Source organism: Perissodus microlepis, chromosome 16 (assembly GCF_051167445.1).
Source record: "Perissodus microlepis isolate ML-2025 ecotype Zambia chromosome 16, ASM5116744v1, whole genome shotgun sequence".
NCBI lineage: Eukaryota > Metazoa > Chordata > Actinopteri > Cichliformes > Cichlidae > Perissodus > Perissodus microlepis.
This window is the reverse complement of record NC_140476.1, coordinates 29,078,131-29,099,747: the sequence shown is the minus strand read 5'-3', so window position 1 is coordinate 29,099,747 and position 21,617 is coordinate 29,078,131. Positions and strand designations below refer to the sequence as shown.

At 41.1% G+C, this 21,617-nt stretch overlaps 1 protein-coding gene across 1 annotated transcript in view; it reads right to left on the bottom strand.

The window, feature by feature from the left end:
- xpo4 (exportin 4) overlaps nt 1-21,617 on the bottom strand; it is a 57,027-nt gene that overhangs the window by 23,592 nt on the left and 11,818 nt on the right. The window contains exon 7 of the mRNA XM_084908905.1: nt 11,719-11,831. Coding sequence (XP_084765031.1) covers nt 11,719-11,831 — 113 coding nt within the window. The remainder of the gene's footprint in view (nt 1-11,718; nt 11,832-21,617) is intronic.

Sequence of the window (21,617 nt, the reverse complement as noted above, 5' to 3'; positions counted from 1 at the left end):
TATATCTGTTTTCACTCTTGTATGCTTTTCATACAAGTTTCACACAAGACAGATTTATATATATATCTTTTCCATATCGGTGGGCTCGGCAAAACCTACTAGTCTGATTTTCTCTTTCTTTTAACTTAGGAATGATATTCCAATCATTCAAAAGTCATTGCAAATTACTGTGAAATTATTTGTCACCTAAATTTCAACAATATTATTTATTTAAATTATTATTATTATTATGTTCATCGTCAGACCTTTCTGGCAGGTTCAAGAACAAAAGCCCACGATAAGTGTCTGACCAGTAAAATGTAGTATGTTCCTAATAACAAACATAACCAACCATCCCAGGGAAGATTGTTGTGGCACAACCAAGTGACCTGTAAATATACTGACCTGTAATATTTTCATAAAAGACAAGTTTTGATAGCAGCACGCAGCATTCATGAATACTTAGACTGACAGTTCACATCCCCTATGGACCATTTTCTTAGATATTTTTTAATGACAGCACTATTGACAATATGTCTTACCCATCAGAAGTTTAATGATAATGATTTATATCTAATCAATGTGTGACTGTTATGTCATAATTAAACACTGCCCGTGGCATTCTGCATTTTAATAAGTTTTTTATTTCCATTTATTCTTAAAATTAAACTGCAATGTAACAAATACCACTTTGAAATAGAAATGTCTCAGGTCAAGAATGAAAAGGTGAACCTGCCTCATCCTCCTGCCCCCAAAAGCGAAAAAAAAAACTCCCATACCAGCTGATACCCCGCAGGATTTATACTCACTGGTGTAATCCCACTACACAGCACACTGAAGCGTCGTGAAATGGCGAATTGATTGTGATCTGTCACTGTGACCCAGGTCTCAAACAAACAATGGCTGAGCAGCCTCAATCAAAATAGAAGAGGAAGAAACAGACTCCTGATGGGGGAGAAAAACAACGAAAACTAAACTGGATGATTCAGTCTCAGTTGTGAGCTTCCATTCAGTTGTGGGATTCGAGGGTTGGCTTGTTGTTTAAGGTCACACTTCAGCAAGAGAAAAAGCATTGTTGGATTTGACTGTGCATGCAGACAGGCAAGTGTATGGCAAAGCAGCAGCAGTAAAAGCTCTGAAAGTCATCACAGCCTCTCAGCAACATGTGTTTCCACTATGTGCACGTCTGGAGCTCAAATTCCTTCTTCCTGTGCGCTGTGGCTCTCTTCTCAGCCGGTCCGGGCTCTTTTCCTTTTTCTTCTTCTTCTCCGGTCTCCTCAACTGTCATCCTCTTAAATCCAGAGAGAGTGCTCCTTCATCAACTCCACACTCTTAAACCAACACATGGCCCCATCGCTGAGGCAATCAAACTTTCAACCTCCCTCTCTCCTTTTGCTGGTGCTTCCTCCTCCTCCCCTCAAATGTTCTCCCCTTCTTGCTTCCCCCCTAAATTCTTTATCGCCCCTTTTCCCCGCTCCTCCTCTCTTCTCTTCCCTACAGCTGTGGTGTCCGTTTTGTCATAAGCCGTGCTGCTGGGAAGAGATCTCAGATGCTAACGTAGCATAACGTTAGTCCTCTCCGTCGCTGCCCTCTTCCAGAGCATGAAGTCATCCTCTGGAAGAGCTCAGCGAGAGGACAGGGGAGGAGGCGAGAGGGGCAACTGGTGAGTGAGCGAGAGAGAAAGAGAAAGAGGGAGGGGTGTAAGAGGCAGACCCAAGCGAGACCCAAGGACTGAACAGCGCGAGCTCTGAAAAAGCAGCTGCACCGGCGAGTGAACCATGCGATGCCAGTAATGTCAGTCGCCTCGAGTCTGACTATAAGTAGAGATACTCAGCGAGCACGTGCGAGTGAGTGTGTGTGTCCGGGGGGAGTGGATGAAAGCAAGGAGAGCTTTCTGGCACAGGTGATTTTCTTTATTTTGAGGAATATAAAAAACACCCCTTATCAGTATATTAGGGATAGCTCGCTATTTAAATGAATCTTAGCCAGTTTAATAAAAACTCTATTCCAAAATAAAAGATCTTCTTTCAAAAGGTTGTAAAGTTCAGTTTGTTCACATCATTTTAAATGGGAACAGGCTATACAATAAACTGATAATCAACCTTCATCCTCCTGAATTTCTGTGGATCCAGCATTTGGCATCTTCTGTTAGTGAGTTCTCATTCCAATTTAATAAGGTCCAAGGCTACGAGAATCTGTTATTGAAGCATTGCATCCCTCCTAGCTCTATCTTTGTCCTTTAACTTCAAATGTTGTTTAAAAGAAAATGAAAACATTCCAGGGAGGTAAACCGGGCAAACGAAGCAGAGATAAGCAAAGATTTGATTTGTTGTGGCCAAAATCCCCCGGCACCCCCATACTTCAATTAACTGAATTGGAATTGGCCATGATTTGGATTGTGTTAACAATCCAATTCTGGGTAACAGATTTATGGTTCACGACTCACAAATCAAACCAGAAAAAATAAACAAATAAATGTGCTCCTGACACCTTTGGCCTTGAAATATGCAGATTCCTCCTCTGAAAACTGCTCTTTTGCCATTTGTCTGTAGCTGGGGACCCAGCTCTCATTGCTAATAATGGTCCTCGACATGAAAGCGGGGTCATTTTGACAAAGAACTTTGTGCCTGATGCATTTTCAGGTCTATTTTAAATTTGCAGACTGGTAGTACAAAAAGAAATTGACTTTTAAGGAGCACTAATACAGTCCAGAGGTAGACAAGGAGACGACCCTCAAGGGACTATTAGACAAATTTAAATCAGGTATCATTTTTGCTTTTTTCCATATGGTTTAACATTATACTCAGCTTTAGAAAACTACTTTATGTTACGAAATGGGAGGGTGTAATATCGGCGCGCTGACAAACACTAATAATCCTTGATTATTCCATCACAAATTAAGCACATAAAACATCTCAAGTTGATTCAAAGTCTTGAACTTTGTTTGACGCCCAAAGAGATGCTGCTGCATGTGAAAGAGGCCATCACTATACTGAAAAACAGAATAAACCTATCTTAGCAAAAACTTTGGAGGGGCAAATCAATCTGGCAGATATCTTAAAAATTTGATGTTCACTGATCAACTCGCCAACATAAAAAGGCCTTAAAAAAGACCATAGAAGATGATTGCAAATTCCTTCCTCGGTTAAGAAAAAAAAAACCCTTAACAAGAGCTAGCCAAGTCAAGAACACTCTGCAGGAGTATTAAGGTCCACAATAAAGAGACGTCTACATGACTAGAAATTCAGAGGAGTTACAAAGTGCAATCCATTGGTTACACTCATGAACAAGGACGGCAGATTAAATATCACTAGAGAACATGTAAAAGAGGCTGAAGAGCTCTGAAAAATTCTTTCAACAGATGAAACCAAGATCAAGATGTACCAGAATGATGGGAACCGAAAAGTTTGAAGGAGGAGAGAAACAGGTCTAGATCCAAAGTACAGCACATCATCTGTCAAACATGGTGAAATCAGTGTTATGTGGCAGGGGAATGTATGGCTGTAAGGAGAACTGGACCACTACTCTTTATTGAAGATGTGACTGCTCATAGACGTGTACAGGGCTATACTCTGCTCAGATTCAGTCAAATGCTGCAAAACTGACCACATGATAATAAGATTAAACGACAACTGATGAAACTAATCTATCAACCATCCAATAAAAGTAACACTGTTAAAATATATTGTTATATAAAGCTTGTTGCTGATCACTAGCACGACTAGTTTCTAGATTTATCAAATATGAAATCCTGACTGCAATACTCCCTGTTTTGGAGATTATCATTGATACACTGAAGTTCAAATGTATTTACTACTTCATATTTTGACAAGGCACCAAACCTCGACTTTCATTAGAGCAGCTCTCATTAGATTAAATAGGATTCCAACTCCAAAACACACGCTTTTCAGTGTATATCAAAGTACCAAGCTTCAACACCTGACACTATCGTAGATAAATTATGTAGCCAGGGAGAGAAGAAAGAGTGGTAGAGTGGGGTGAGGAAGACGAGAACCAGCAAAGAGAAAAAAAAATGAAAGAAAAGGACAGGTAGACAAGACGGGGAGAGGATGCAGACGAAGAGCAAAAGAACAGACAAAGAAAAGGAGTGGGAGAAAGGGAAAGGCAGGAAGAAATGAGGAATGATATTTATAGAAGGAGACAAAGCCTGGTGTCTGTTACCTCAGGGGGCTCAGAGGCTCATCTTTCTGTTTTTTCAAATCAACACAGTGCTTCCAACTTATTGTCTTCGCTCGCTCTTTTCCACCATCACTCTCTCTTCCTCCATGTCTCAGATTGGGTTACTGTCTGCCCGCAGGCCTCTGCTGCAGCCTCATTAGTCCCTGCACTCCACACTGATTGTGTTTACTGGTAAACATGTAATGCTTTAGCGCATGCAGGCTTTTTTCTTCCGTCTTTGTGGGTGTCTAGTTGGCATGTGAACGCAATTTCATGTCTCAGTAATTTACATCATAATATAGTACATTTTCTATAACTTAAGAAACAATAGACAGTAATCATAATTCGGTGCTCGTTTTCGCTACTGTTGTAAATACTGAATTAAAAAGAAAAAAAGGACCAAATGTGCACTTAAATTTGCATAATAAAACTGGCCTAGAAAACCTCTCAAATTTGATAAATGTCCCACAGCTGATGTAGAGGTTTAGTAAAGAGTCATCCCGTAACCTAAATATCTAGGTACAACTGGTAAATGAGAGACTAAGGCATTTCACAATCCTAGTTACTAAACTTTTGACCTTAACAACCAGCTGGTTCTCAAAGAAATTTGTCAATTTAAATGCCTAATGGCTCTGTCATTAGGAAAAAAAATTGCAAGATTGCAAATAGTTACAGTGACTAACTAGTTACCCAGAGGTTGAGTGTGCAAACCCTCAACTGCTGGGTAACGACATTCGATTGCACAGGAACTGCACAGCTCACATGGTAGGAGGCAACCATTCTCCAACCAATCACAGTCAGACTGAGACAGGTTGGTGAAGGTTTGCAAATAAGTTCCTTCTTAGTTACAAATGCAGACAGTTTGGCAAACTTCGGCAATCTGTACCAATGAATGTAACTCATATATGATGCGTCTCTTTTGCAACATGAGACTTAACTCAACTAGGTACCAACTTGTTGTATTCTGGTTATATTCAAACTCAAATCACAACAACAGTCGCCTCAAGGCACTTTATATTGTAAGGTAGTCCCTACAATAATACATACAGAGAAAGACCCAACAATCATATGACCCCCTATGAGCAAGCACTTTGGCAACAGTGGGAAGGAAAAACTCCCTTTTAACAGGAAGAAACCTCCGGCAGAACCAGGCTCAGGGAGGGGCGGGGCCATCTGCTGCGACCGGTTGGGGTGAGAGAAGGAAGACAGGATAAAAGACATGCTGTGGAAGAGAGACAGAGGTTAATAACAAGTATGATTCAGCACGGAGAGGTCTATTAACACATAGTGAGTGAGAAAGGTGCCTGAAGAAGAAATACTCAGTGCATCATGAGAATCCCCCAGCAGCTACACCTATTGCATGTATTCCTAAATGAAAGCAAGACCCCTGAGCGTCTATGTCATTATGCAGTTAAATCCCCGGCTTGCAGCAACAACATCATTATTTGTGGAGGAACTTCAGAATTTCTGTTTCAGATCTATGAGGCAGTAGAAGTAGTTAATCAGAATTGCCAACTTGATCCAATTCAATTGCAAACAACCCAAAACTTGACTGGTTTCATCCTAACGCATCAAAGTCACAACAACAATGTGTGTGAGACCTGGTCTCAGTCTTTAAAGCATCCATTTCAAAGAAAACAAGATCACAAGTCGACTGCACACTGCTGCAATAATTTTGGTTGTGCTGCCGTCCCCAGTCACCGTTTTCCCTAATGTGACTGGAGCACACAATTCACACGCTAAAATCGGCTTCATCACTGCTGCCAAACAATGTAACCTGATATCATTTCAGCTTGTTGTGAACCTTAAAAAAACAAAAAAACAAAAACACAATAGGGAGCTGGGCTAGTGGTCTGCTGGTGGGTTAGTGATGCATCGGTGCATAGAGATTCCCAGATTCCACAGAGGCTGGAAAAGATGAGATGTTACCATGCAACGCTGGAAAAACCTGAGTAATTGCTTTGTTTCTCTTGTGACTTCTTATATTCCAACTCCAGCGTATCACGACAACCACGACTAACTACTGCAACTTTACCGACTGTTCTTGTCAACTAGGAAATAATTCGATATTATGTAACTAGAGATTTGTGTTGGATACATGTCTCACGTTTTGAAAGAGCAAAAGGAATATTAGATTATATGTGAGTTTGTAAGGCTGTGTGCCTGTGCTTTCATTTTTATTCCTGTGTGTGTGTCTACTCGTGATGAAATAAACCAGATGCATCCAATTTCATTGCATGATTTATGTTAGTGCGAGGGTACATAATCACAATTTGATGCTGCTCTCTAAACACTTGGAGGCAAACTGAAACTAAAAACACAAACAGCAAACAACAAATCCATAGTTGGAGGGCCAAAAACATACGTGCCTCCGCTTGTGTGCGCGACCCTTTGTGCTGCCTTCTTTTCTGCTCCTTCTTTTTCGGTTGGAGTGGCAGGGTGCGCCGTGATCACGAGGTGTTAAAAATCGACAAAAGTGGAGTACGTTTATTTTGAAGGAGCAATCAGTGGCGGTTTCTTCTTTTCAATCTCCAGCAGCCAATTTATCCCCAAACCTCTCTCACTGCTGAAAATTGCATCCACAATTCCCTCCCTCTAAATTGTATTTGTCTGCTCCATCTTTTTCTATCCACCAAGATTACCTCCTTCCATTCCTGCACCTCCTCTAATTTTCTCTTCGCTCTCTTTCCCATTTCCCTCATTCCTCCTACTGTTTGTATTTTCTTCCCATCTCTTGTTTCTTACCCTCTTCTCTTCATCCATCATCCCCCTTCCCTGAATCTCACAGCCATAATTGTCCCGAGCTAAAGCGAGAAAACAGATAAGTGCTTTTCTCCAAAAAACCCAAGGGGCCAGAATGACACTTGGGTGGACTGAGCGTCTTTTCAGCAGCCGAATGGCTTCGACACGCTGCATAATTATCAAGATGACTTCTGAGATATGCGCTCGTCCTCTCAGCCAGAATGGAGATCTCAACCTCTGCTCTGGGTGGTCACTAATAATCTGCCTCCAGTATTATCTCATTGGTTTGTAGATTCATTCTAGTAATTGTCAGTGAACTTACAGACTGACTCAAGCCACTTGCTTTAATGTCTGCCTTTGACTTTTATTTAGTTAGCCTGCTACTTCCAATTTATTGCTGTTCAATTCAGACCTTATTTGCATAGCTTTATAACTATTAACTATCACATTACTTTTGTAATTACTGACCTAAAGAACCATCCGTACTCTCATAAGCTCTGTCCCCATTAAGGTCAGATTTGTTATATTCCACATTCCAGGCAAGTCAAAGTTTAACCAGGAAGTCATTCTGTAAAGTTTAACTGATGTTTATAACAGACAGTATAAACACAAATTTTTAGTTTTACCCTTTCTTTCAAGGTAAGTTTCAGCTACTGTGAAGGACTGCGGAAGTTCTTTGTGATCACCTGGCAGCTTGTGTTTCTTGCTTCCTCCTTCTATATAAACACGGGGGGGGGATAAAAATATCCTGGATTGCTGAGAATTAAAACATTTTTTTAAAAGACCGTTTAAAAACAAATAAATAAAAATTTTAAATACTGGCAGCTGCCAGTGCTACTCCCCTCAGCTTCCTAGTAGATGGACATATGGCATCCATTTGAAAATCTTAGGGGACATCTTTCCTGATGTATTGTGTTCACAAGATTTTAAGAAAACTTGACCTCTGACCTTGAGGTTGAGGTTAGCGAGATTCGAAGATCTATGGTATTAATTTGAAAAATCGTACATCGCCTCCTTCTTGAGTTACGGGATTCACAAGCTTGCCTGCCTGCCCACTTTTACAGCTTAGGGGGTAAACAAAAAAAATAAATCAACAATATGTGCGATGTCTCTGATCAACAACTAAACTTTTTTGTCTGCATTCACAACAGCTTCTTTTTTTAACTCACAGCACTGATAAGCGGGGCAATGGAAGGGAGACTGACAGGCACCCACCCACAGACAGAGGGAGACTCCCAAGAGGCCCTCAATAGGACGAACTGTCTCTGTGTGTGTGTGTGTGTGTTATGGTTGGGTTACTGTGGTTGTTAACAGGGGCCCCTAATCCTGGGCTGGGTTCTAATCCTGCCACTGGACTGTGACCCTGATGGCGCGTGTCTATAAGACCCCCCCTCGACACACACAGACGCAGACACACTCTTTAGCCTGTTGCCACTCAGGGACACACAGCAGCTGAGACAGCAGAGTATCCCATTAAAGTGAATAAACACACCCAAACACACCTCAGATCCAAACAGAGGGTATGCACAAACATCTAGTGCACAAGCTCAAACTGTCAAACTGACATAATCCCGTAGAGACGGACGTGTGTTAGCAACACACATGAAAATGCAGACAACACAAGAAGGATGATGGTGCAACATACGCACACAGACACACACACACAGACACGCACACACCGGCAGCTGACATCTCCACAGCAGCCTTACAATAACAAACAGTTGAGCTACTAGAAATACCGCAGCGAGAGATGAAACGGGAGGTCTGAAAACTGAAACCGACGCAAAAAGCCTCCCGCAGATTCCAGCAGCAAAGAGAAGCTACGGAAAAACGACAAATATTTTTATTCGAGCCAAACGGCCGCGATCAGCCAATCAAGTCCTTGATTAGGCTGCTGTAATTTGTACAACAAAACTGTGATTACATCCACTGCTTAGCGCCAATTACAGTTACTGGTGATTTCTTTGTGATCAAAGTCGTGACAATCAGAGGGAAAACTTTCTGCTGTGTAGAGAGAAAAGAAGAAGAAAAAAAAGACTGAGACTGTCAAAGAGTGGTAATTATCAGGCAATGCAAATGAGAGCTTATGGGAGAAAACAAAATGAGTGTTTCACCAGTTCAACAGCAACAAAGCTCTCCAGACACAGCAGAGGAAAATGACAGGATGGTAGTCGCAGCTGAGAAAGAATAACTCATACCTCTGGCCAACAGGATATGCAGACATATAACCAATGAAATATCACATTCAGAATAATTCACAAATAAATAAATTATGACATTTCATTTTTCACATCTTAACGTGAATCATTGAACAACAACAACAACTCAAACTCAACTATATGGTAGTAGTTCTGGCATTGTGGACAAATGCTAAATCCTGATGTTTTTTTTAAAAAAAGCCCCAACTTTTCAACTGATGGAAGCATAAAGTGCAGATGACTTGACATGAATACCAAAAAAAAAAAAAAGGAAAAAAAAGAAACTGAATGATTATGAAAACATGACAGAAATGTTTGGTTTTGCTTAGGAACAGGATACCATTATTAGGAGGGAGGGTCCCTTTGGTGGTAACATTCCCTTAAGATTTTTTCATGTTCACTGGATTGAATCAAATAATTTCTGCAGATTTTTCAGTTTCTTCTTCAAAACTCGTAAACTGGATTCAGATCTAGAATATGGGGAATTCTCCTGATATAGTTAAGCTTTTGAAACCAGTGAGAGACACAATGCTGTAAAATGTTGGAAGTAGCCGCACACTGTAAAGAATAACACCCAAGATAAGCTGTGGCACCACAACAACACTGATCTGTATTATATGCCCTAAAATATAGAGAGAGGGATCAGCCAGAGTCCAGATCACTGGTGATGCAGATGTTAATTCTACAGTCTGTAACCTAAGCAGAAATCAACAGTCACCCATCCAGGGTTTCCCAGTTAGCCACCTCGAGGCTTGATGTGTGACCACTAGGGCTGCCACGATTAGTCGACTAGTCACGATTACACCGACTATCAAAATCGTCGACGCATCATTTGAAGCTTTGTAAGATCACAAAAGACGCAGGAATAAGTAGTAGGATTTAAGAGTGTAATAACGGACTGAAACAGAAGAGGGCAGCACTGCATGTACAAGGATGCCAGCTGACGTTAAACCCCGAAGAAGAAGTAGCTCTGTCCCAGAATTCATAGCGCAGCCCAGCTCAGTTTCCAACAATGGCGGCAGCTAGTTAGTTTTAATGTTACTCTTATTATTCTTTCTGGGTCACAAAATAAACGTTTAACATATTTTCAGGCGAGAATGTAGCTGTGTAAACCTCAAATATCTGCTCAGTTTATCAGGACACCACATATTTTCAAAAGCGCTCCGACGTTTTCGGAGACGTCTGTTACCCACCAGCTCGATAGTTAGCCGGGGGCAAGGCTCACTAGAGCCGTGAGAACACCGGACTCCCGGCAAATCTATTTCAAACCCACCGCCGTCTTTCCCTACTCAGGTTAAACATATATAAGTCACTTGATAACTTAAAAATGTTATTGTTTGGCTTTTTTTTAGTATTTTATTTGTTCCTGAGTAAATCTGTTTGGCTGAGATTAAAGTTATAGTTTTTACACAGCTGAATAAATGTCAAGCAGACAACTGATTATCAGAAGTGTGAGATGCTGGAGAATATACTCCGGTGTCCTGTTATATTTTAGATAGCAAGGAGTTTATTAAACTTCACCGAAACAATCTGCAAATTTCATTAAAATTTAATAAACTATCATCTTCTCTTTATTTTTAGTTAGCACATACCTTAAACACTTAAAGCTGTAAGCTAATGATAGTTATATAAGAGCAGATGCGTGCTGGTGCAATAATCTATATGTTTTACGTCCAATGGATGCATGATCTGATTAGTCGACTAATCGCAAAAATAATCGGTGACTAGTCGACTATCAAAATAATCGTTTGTGGCAGCCCTAGTGACCACAATTGTAAAAACTAAACAATCGAAGCCTGTCAGCTCTCGGCAGTATGTCTGCAAAAGAGCCCACAGCTTCAGTAGCATTTAGTAGAGATGTAGAGGACAGGTGGAAGATAAAAGGAAGGAGCCACATATGGCAGCAGGCAACTGAAAGGCTGTACAGCGAAGCAGTATCTGGTAACTGGCTGCCAGTGAGCATAGATGGATGCTGGAAGGAAGAAGAGCTGACCAGTTTGTTCCAATCCTCTCATCCGCACTGTGTGCTCAGCCAGCGTGGGCTGTCTCTTAAAACACACAGAACAAAAATACACATTTACTTCACCGGGCGGTCCTCTGGACAGTAACACAATAACACGACCCCACGGCAAAGCACTCATAAATCTACTTAATGGTGCATTCAATAAACCCACAGAGCTAGTGCAAACTTAAGATGTGCCAAAACAAGGCGGTCAAACAAAATCCTTCTGCCCCACATGAAAAGACGAGTTCTCTCTTTGCTTATAATAAATAAACCGCCTTCTAGGGGTCAGGAGAGGAAAGGAGGAGACAAGAACAACACAATAAAGAGACAAAAATGACTTTGTTTTGGATGAAAACTTTGGGGGAAAAAAGTCTTCTGGTGTAGTGGTGATTCTGGTGGAGGCAACCATTGCTATACAAGTTTCATCAGAAGCTACTGTAACAACTTCATGCATGCGAAAGTGTGCAGAGGAACTCATACTTCACATCAGGGTTCAAGGTTCAAATTCAGGACCAAACACTTCAAAATAAATTAAAATAAAATAAAATACAAATTTGAGAAGCTGGTAGAGCTCTGAGAAGAAAAACAGAAATCCAGCATGGACGGGATACTCACAGTGAAGAAGAGGTCCATGACACGCGTGTCCAATAGCGCTTCCCTCCAGGTCTCTGTGGGCTTAAGCGTGACGTTCTGCGTGGCCTCGAACATGGCGATGTAGTGGCGCCCCAGTGAATCGCCGCCAGTTAAGGCCAGTAACAGCATGAAGAGGAGGAGGAAAAGGAGGAGAGGGAGGAGTACCACACTCAAAGAGCACACTCTCAGTTGATATTCTGGTTTCGTTTGACTGGCAGCAGAAACTTGTCAATTGTTAACCAGCTCTTCCTCTCATTGACCCTGTCAATCTTTATTCCACGAGTTTTTGTTTTTTCTAATTTTCTCACCCTGCCCTCCTTGGTGGCTTTGTTTTCTTCGCTCTTCCTTCTTTCTCCTTTGTCAGCTCTTCATTTGCCACAGCTTTTACCCACACAGTAAATCTCAACTTCTTTCTCACACTTTTGCCCACTGTCCCTCTCCCTCCATCTGCTTTCTCAGACTTTCCCCAGTCTTTACCCTCTGACTTTGCCTGACACCTTCTTCCCTTCTTGTCCTCTTATTCACCCCTCTTCCTACCAGCCCTCCCTTCTTTCGCTGTTTTCTCTCTTCTGCTTCCTCAAGATCTGAAAAGCTCCAGACACACTCTTGCCGCAGCAATCCACACTTGGCCTCTTTGTCCACTCCTCTGCAAGACGTCCTCGAGACTCCTTACTGCCCTGAAACACTCCCCCTCCCTCCTCAGCCAATCCCTTTGTCCCTCCTTCGGACTGCTTCCCAGTCCTGAAACCAAGGCCCCCCTCATACTTCTATCACACTCTGTCCTCTCATGTCAATCAACACTCTTTTCCCTCATGAACATTTTTAAATTGTACTCCTTGGTCCTAACATGACACTTTCTCTCTCCTTGTCCGCACAACCCGACCTTCTCATTTGAAACCATCATCTTAAACCCACAATCACTCTCTGTTCTGAAGGCTATAAAAACCTTTTCATCTTAATGTCCCTCGTCTCCTTTCTCCCAAACAAATCTGTTTTCCACGCTCTCACAACACACAGTCTCCTTATTTAAGACTTTCTCTGCACCCACAAGCTTTTCACAAACCCACAACACACACACTCTCCCTGTCCTTTTTCCAAAACTCTAAAAACACATCCACAACAAGCTTTTTATTTTCTCCTTAGCTCATCAAGACCAATCCTTTTTACTACTTCCCTTCCCTAGGCCAACCGGGGCTTTTCTCTCTCCTTAACCAAGCACCTCACAAAAACCCACAACACTTTGCACTCATCAGTCAATTTGTCTTGCTTCTATTAACCACCATCAAGAACCACTTCTTTGTTCCTTATCACCCCCAAAAATAATAAATTTGTCTCCTACTGTAAAATACATTTTCACCACAAATCAAACAACAAGTAGGTTCCTTGTGTTTTCTGTCCTCCTGGCTTTTGGAAGTGCAAACAATCTCTTACCTCACTAGAGAACAATCCATCAAACCTCTCTCTTCGTGGCCTCTCTGCAATCCTCCCTCCAACGCCGGCCTCGTCAAAACAAACTCCCACAGGAGGCTCAATAAACCTGAGATTATCCGTATATATCAACAGCTTCACAGCTTCAGTTGACGCTTTTCATTATGAATTAATTTACTGAATATTTTCTAACACATGCTCTCATAACCTGCTTAAGCGCATGGACAGATGGATTTTTCTGACAGAAAACAAAAGACACTATCCCAAACCAAAGGATGTCATCAAATATTTGTGTGAAAAATGTGTGAAAAATTAATTTCCATAGTTGCTACCAACTGCTAAATCCCAAGTTAAACCCAAAGGCTAAACTGGCCTACCCATCCATTTTCCTAACTGCTTATCAAATTCAGGGTCATTGAGGGCGGGAGCCTATGTCAGCTGTTACGGGGTAGGGGGGTGGACACACCCTGCACAGGTCACTAGACCTAACACAGAGAGTCAGACAAGCAATCACACTTACATTCAAGTGCACAGACAACTTGGAATCATCAGTTAACCCAACATGCAAGTATTTGGACTGTTGGGTTATACAGGAGAACCTGCGCAGGCACAGGCAAGGACGCGCTAACTGCATACCCAAAGCTGCACCCTCCCCTCACATGAAACTCAGGGACACACAGGGTGAAGAAAAAAAAAAAAAAACCCAACGAAAAAATAACTTAAAAACAAAACAAGATTTAAAAAAAAAAAAAAAAAAAAAAAAAAAAAAAAAAAAGGCACACCGATCCATATCACTACCCTGCGGCTCAGTGACAGCACAAGGAAACTTCCATAGGAATGTTTGATCAAAGCCAAACAGCAACAGAGGCTGGCAAGGTCACGCATTCCTGCCACACCAGTCGACAGTCACTCCCCGTGCACACACCCCACCACAACACACCACACCACACTTTTCGGCACAGAAGTTGGCACCTGTTTAAGGGCCTGTGGGATTGTGTGTGTGTCCGTCCATCCAATGATTGGCTTTCAGGCTACTTTAAAAATAGTCGTGGCGAGGCACAGGACCTCTAACTGAACCTTAGGGGGAATGAGAAAGAGGTCAGATAAGTAGTGAGTGTTCCTCAATGACTAACAAACAACTGGAGTTAACCATTTCATTCTGATTAAACCGTTTCCTTTCATGATTAGGTCCTCTGAAAGCCCCTCTTAACTTGATTTTAAACACTCTTTTTTTTGTCTAGCTTAAATGTCAGTTGTCATGTTGGCTTTATAAAACTAGCCAAGGTTGTTGCCTTTTAACGTTCCTGTCATGTTCTAAATCAAATTCCTGTTTGTCAATCATCAGTGAAAAAGTCCAGGAGAAAAAAATATATAATTATGAGGCCAGAGACAAAAGGGAAGAAAAAGAGAAGCAGGTTAACGCGTGGTCCTAATGCAAGTGCGGCTAACTTGCGACACGCAACTAGACGCAGTCTCCACAGGGAGGGACCACCTCTGTGATAAAGGTCGTACAAACACTCCTAAAGATCAAATGACTGAGACTAAACTCACAAAACCTCAGGAATGATAACTACACAGCTACTTCAGCCATTTCATGCAGATGGACAGAGCAGTGATGTAGTCTGACAGGCAGAATTAGAGGAAAACTGGAAGAAATGTAACTGGTTTGAACCCTCCAACGTATTGGATTAAGAGCAGATTATAAACACTAGTGCTCAGGAATACATATTATCTTTACAACTTCCAAGCAGATGACTGAAAATAACTTGGAAGCAACTTTCTAGGAAAAAGATAACATAATATAGCCAAGTGCAGCATGCTTATTAACACTTTTTATACCTGTGCAATATCCTTGTAACGAAATGGAATTTTAATTATTTTATTTGAAAGTAAATATTTAAGGGCAGGCCTGCTAAAATAAGTCAGGTTCTTACAAGACCATATTATGGAGTGGAAACATTTTCTCCTCCTTCTACATCTTTATTTAATAGTCGCCATGTTGCTGTGCATGATGTTCTTTTATTCAACTCTTCTTTTATTTTACCAATATAAATGCGATAAGGACTGTTTTCCTTTAACTTACAAGACAAAAAAATAAATACATGCCATCACTATTATAGGCCATCACGACCTTACAATCACTGAGTCTGACTTAATTTTTTTTCCTTTTACAATCATTGTTCAAACATAACTTTCAAAAGGAGTGTCTCCTCTCTTGTAAAATACCTGGAAGTTAGGTAAAGTTAAAAGACTCCACTACTCGACTACTTGCAATGTAAGACGGGGAAATATTGCTTGTTTAACCACAAAATTACCAAGAAATTACGCAGTACTTAAAATTACTTACAGAATAATTTGTCACCCTTCCTGTAAAACACCTGAAATTAAGTAGCACTAAAATGACTCGTTAAAATTACTAACACGTTACCTAAATTACAGCATAATTCTTTCTTTGTTTCCTGTAAAAACATTACTTGTTAACCCCTTATTGCACTTTACCTACCTTTAAGTATTTGTAGGTGAATATAATGACATTACATTTTTTATATATTTGTAATAACTAATGTAATTTATGACCGTTAAGCACTGGCTATTAGTTTGGCATGGCTTGTGCATGTTCTCTGGGTTTACTTATAGATGTGGTACACCCAATATGTCCTTTGTGTAAAAGAAACTACAGACAATTTTTTATTTCCTCACTTAAATACGATTAAAACATTTATGTACTTTTCTAAAGCAGTTACATGACTTCAAAGTTACAGTTTGAATACCCACTTCTCACTAAATGTTCACGCACTTCACGTTCACTGCCTATAAACAGAGGAGCTTGCTGAGCTGACGAGTGAATTTACAACTTCAACAGCTCTTTTAAAAACAAGAGGGGAAAAAAAAAAAAAAAAAGATGGTGTGGTTGAGTGTGCGTTTGTGTGCGTGTGTGTAGCGTACGTGCCTCCAGGATGACTAATATACATGGAGTGACTAGGACATGTGGCTGTGGTTTGGTGGGTTTTTAAAAGACATCACCTGCTACTATATGAACTGTTCCAGCAGGCTCAGGAATAACCAGAGTGACACGTCAGTTTTCCCACTGCAGAGATAAGATATACTGACAGACACGCACGCACGCACGCACGCACGCACACTGTAAACCACTGACCACAAGAGTTTAAATCAAATACAAATGAAGAGATTTGAACACCCAGAACTCTCACATGTAGCTTCCAAAACTGCCATCATACAGACATTCAAACCAACTTTGTAACACCTTAATTAACTCCAGCCAACAAAGAAACCCTAATAAATCAGAAACAGCTGACTGTTCAGCACTTGTGTTTGCACACTACCTCAGCCCAGGTATTGTGCATCAAAGCAGCGCTCCCCTCTTCGAAACGTGAGGGAACACAGTTGCAGTTAAAAACCATCCTCTTTCGCTTCGTGAGCTATAATTCAATGCACACTGCTGAGCAAAAAAGCAACCGCACGACTCAAACGGAGCAAATGTGGGCAGATTCCTTTCATAGCGTACTGAGCAGCTGAATTATGTGCACCACAAGTCCAAACAACACAATGTTTCAACGCCAAATCTGGTTTGATGATTTTGTTACCACATGCTACTCAAAGTGAACAAACTATAAATTTATTAATATGAACACTAATAGTACGTTGTCAGCTCCTTTACAGATTTCTAGAATAAAAAACAAGCGTTAACAGACCGAGGGTCTATTTATATTTACGAATATTTCAACAGTAGCCAAGGACAAATCTGACTTAATCATTCTAGATAAGAAGTTAAAGTATCAGAAAAGTTATTACATTTTGTTTTGTGTCATTTCTTGCTGAAAGCCTAAAAAATGTTTTTAAATAACACTGTTGGCAACTAATGCTAAAACTAAGCTCTTCTAATATTAAATTGGTGGGATCCTGAATTTTATGAACACTCTTTAAGATGTTTCAGGTTGTAACACAATAATGAACTCTTGTAGGGGCACGCAGAAAAGAACTATGCCAGTGAGTTTTGTTTTGTTTACTTTTTTTTTTTTTAAATGCAAATAGCTAAACCAGTCAATAACATGGCAGCAATTCATTGCGTAAGTACACAGACATGGTCAAGACAACCGACTGAAGTTCAAAGTGAGCAGCAGAACGGTGAAGAAAGGTATTTTAAGTGACTTTGAACGTGGCACGGTTGTTTGTGCCAGTCGGGTTGGTCTGAGTTTTTCTGAAATTGTTGATCTGCTGGGATTTTCCCACACAACCATCCGAGTGTTTACAGAGAATTGTCTGAAAAGGGGAAAATATTCAGTTAGCAGCAGTTCTCAAGCTGATAGAAAGACTTGAGAACTACAGAAAACCACAGCAGGTGCCACTCCTGTCAGCTAAGAACAGGAAAGTAAGGCTACAGACCATACTGGCTCACCAAAATCAGACAACAGAAGATTGGACAAACGCTGCCTGCTCTGATGAGTCTCGATTTCTGTTGTAACATTCAAATGGTAGGGTCAGAATCTGGTGTAAACAACATGAAAGCATGGATCTATCCTGCCTTGTATTAATGGGTCAAGGTGCTTGTGGTGGTGTAATTGTGTGGGGGATTTTTCTTGGAGCACTTTGGTGTGCTGTGGTTTTTAAGCAATGCTCAGTTGGTGCTAAGGGATCCAGAGTACTGTTGCTGACCATGACCCTCCCTTTATAACCATAGTGTACACATCTTCTGATGGCTGCTTCTGATAGAATAATGCACCATGTCACAAAGCTCAAAGAATCTTAAACTGGTTTCTTAAACATGACAATGGAGCTGATTATACTCAAACGGCCTCTAAATTCACCAGATCCTAATGTAATAGAGCAACCTTTAAATGTGGTGGAACAGGAGATAAGGATGTGCAGCCAAGAAATCTGCAGCAAGTGTAAAATGTTATCATGTCAATGTGGACCAAAATCTCTGAGGAATCTATACAGCACCTTACTGAAACTCTGCAATGAAGAATTACAGCACTGCTGAAGGTAAAAGGGGTTCTGTGTTAATTTCTTTTTGCTTCCTTTATTCTCTTTTTGCACTGAGATCATGTTCTCAGAGTCCAATTTTTAACATAAAACAATCAATGCCAGTATTGAGGATTCACTTTAGTTTGCTGACTGCAGCTCTGTGAGCTCTGCAACTCTGTGACTAAATTGATTTAGCCCCTTTGCAACATCTATTTCAGCTTCACATTTCCAGCTCCTTCACAACAGTAGCTACTTGCAGACAAAGCACGTTGCAAATCAGCATGACAGTATTTTTGTGACTGTTTTAAATAGCCAACAATCAGTCCATCTCAGCAATCAACGTTTTGCAAGCCTAGACAACCTTGATGCTGGAGGATCCTGGATTAGCAAGCTTCTCCTGTATCCTCTATTCATTATTGTTGATCCAGACTAAGGATGGGCCCGCTGCACAGGAAAACTGGATGAGAGTCTGCCAGTGGCTGTGTGAAGACCGCAGCGCTATGCTAAGGCACGTGGTAGGGTTTAAGTGATATATCCTGTCTTAAGACTCCCCTGCAGCCTTGCCATGTGAAATAACAGTCCAGGAATACTTCCTCAGCGATGCCACCCCCTCCCTTTCTTTACCCCAATATTCCTCTACTGTTTGGCCCCCCCATCGGTTTACACAGCAGTTGTCATTAATTCTCCCTCTACTGGATTAAAGCAGTAACACAGCAATTACACCACTGTGCTCAACGTCAACTTGCTTTTTCAAGATCAGGAAGTAATACTGTGTGGACAAGGCTATGAAAGTTGGTTGTATATTAATTTAATTAATTAATTTCATTGATGACGCACAGCAAGAAGTGAAATGATTAGAATTAGAAACAGAATATACTTGAAATCTCTCACAGCCTTGAAAAATGCACTAGCTGACTAAATGTCCATTGGCATATGCTGCATCTGTATTCTCCCTCCCACCTGTGTTTAGACAGTAGTCGCTAAAGATTCGCCATACAGGTCAGGGCCAAGGCAAACATCCAGCATCAGCTTACACACTCCTAATCCTAACCTTAACCTGAGGGCCAAAATGCCTACAGACTGATCCTTAAAGACGAGAAAATAGCGAGCCACGCAGAGACGACTGTCTCTTCAGTACAAGAATAACTCCTATTCAGGCAGCTGGGGGCAATTATTTCTCAGAGAAGTTAATGCCAGTTTTGTTAAGCTTCACAAACGTGTAAACAGTAGGGGTGCAACGATACTCGTATCGATATTGAACCGTTCGATACAGTGCTTTCGGTTCGGTACGCATATGTATCGAACAATACAAAATTTTTAATTTATTTTATCAACTTTCCTTCTGACGATGCTGTCTGTGTTGAGCGCTCAGTGGATCTGGGCTCGACAGTGCAGCCTAGGCGGAGTAGTCGAACGCAGATTCACTGAGTGCAGGGCAAGCTAGCGAGACAGAAGTTAAGCTCTGGTTGCAACATGGCAAATTGAACCTCCCCCACCCTCATTCAGATGTGCCGTTTGGAATTATTTTGGCTTTCATGTGAAGTATGACCCTGAAGGTAAGCGCGTCATGGACTAAAGTAAAACAGTATGTTGGATGTGCCACGCAATGCTCAATCACATGGGTGGGAACTAGTGTGTTAGCGCAGTTAGCTCGTTAACGTGTTGGCCGTCCAGCCCCACGCAGGGGGCGATCCGCGGTAGCTCGTTAACGGAGATTTGCCGTGTTATGGCGTTAACGTCATTTCAACGAGATTAACGCTGACAGCACTAGTGGGAACACAACGAATATGACTGCACATTTACTCCGACAGCATCCTAGTGCAAAGACAAGTGGAAGCAGACAAAAACAACAAGCACGCATGCTACAAACTTTACCAGAGTCATTTAGACAGCCGTTAGCACATGATTCTCCTTATGGGGACCTGATATGTTTAATATGCTGCTGAGAATATAGCCCAGAAGAAGCGTATAGTATAGCTTTTATTTTGGAAAGAGCCATTTCTCTGTAATAAACTCTCTTTTCCAAAGATGAGTGATTTCTCGATCAGATAGATTTATTTTTTTTATTACTTCTTTGTTTCAGCAACATTAAATTTAAAAACTGTACTTTTGAGTTAAAATATATATTTATAATTTTAATAAATGACAAATTAAAAAGGCATGAACATTTTTTTTTGTATCGAAAAAAATATCGAACCGTGACACCAAAGTATCGAACCGAACCGTGAATTTTGTGTATCGTTGCACCCCTAGTAAACAGGCCAAGTGACATCGCAATTTAGACACCGTCTCAGTGGCAGAGGCACAGAAAGCCGTGCTTTAACTTGAAACAACTTGACATTCAGGGAGCTGATACACCGTGAAATCTACACATTCCTCTTGACTGAGGAAAAAAACAGATGGGTAAAAAATAAAAATAAAGTATGAACCGCTACAGAGAAAAGACGAACTTAGACTGATTGCAAAGACATCCAAATCATAAGGAAAAAAATCTACATAAAACAAACACGCAGGGATGGAGGCTTATCCATCTGTTAGCTCAGACAGCCATTTACAGCACCTGACTGCCGCCACAGCCTCGAGGCCCGAATGCGGCCCTGGCAAGAGTCAAGCTCAGTGTGGAGTGACAGTGTCCTACCAATGCCTGGGGAGCGTGTCTCCACCAGATGACACCAGAGCCAAAGGGCCGAGCTTCAGACGGCGGCGAGGACAGATGACATGCATGCCGCTCGGTTCATCTGAGGGAGGGTGGCTTTTTAAAAAGGCTCTTTTGAACTAGGAGAGAAGTGCGTGCGCGCTTGTGTGTTTGTGTGAAAGGTAGTTGCTGTCAGCCATGCAATTAACGAGAGGCCCCCTGATAACCACACTGGCATATGTTCGTCGCCACGCAGCAGCACAGGCGTGTTGTGACACTTGCAGACAGGCGACCGCACTTATCCGGGCCTCCCAGTGGTCTTCATCAATCTGTTCCCCTTTTCAACAACAGACACTTGTAGACATCACATACGCTCACATGGACATCAAGGAGAATACCACTTGAATTAAGAATTTAAATGTTATTTTTATGGCTGAATGACAACTCAACATCAAGAAACCAGAGAACTACAGCTCTATTTGCATCCAGCTTATACCGCGATTTAAATATAAATGATGCAGTTATCTTTGCTTCTCAGTCATTCAAGCTAACTGAAGCACTACCTGCTCTTATGGTTGCAGTTCAATTTAAAATAACATTACACATTAAAATATCAACTATAAAAGTGATTACATTTGTAATGTGCAATGTAGTCTCATAGGATTGACTGTAAAATTTTGTTAAATGATTATTGTTGAAGAACTTGAACAAGATTCACCTCTTCTGAATAAACAAAAGATTAAAATTCTATTAAAGTCAGGGTGTGCGAAGATGAAAAATTCCTCAATACTACTACATGCAATGTTATAATATCATCTGGAAATCTGGTTAA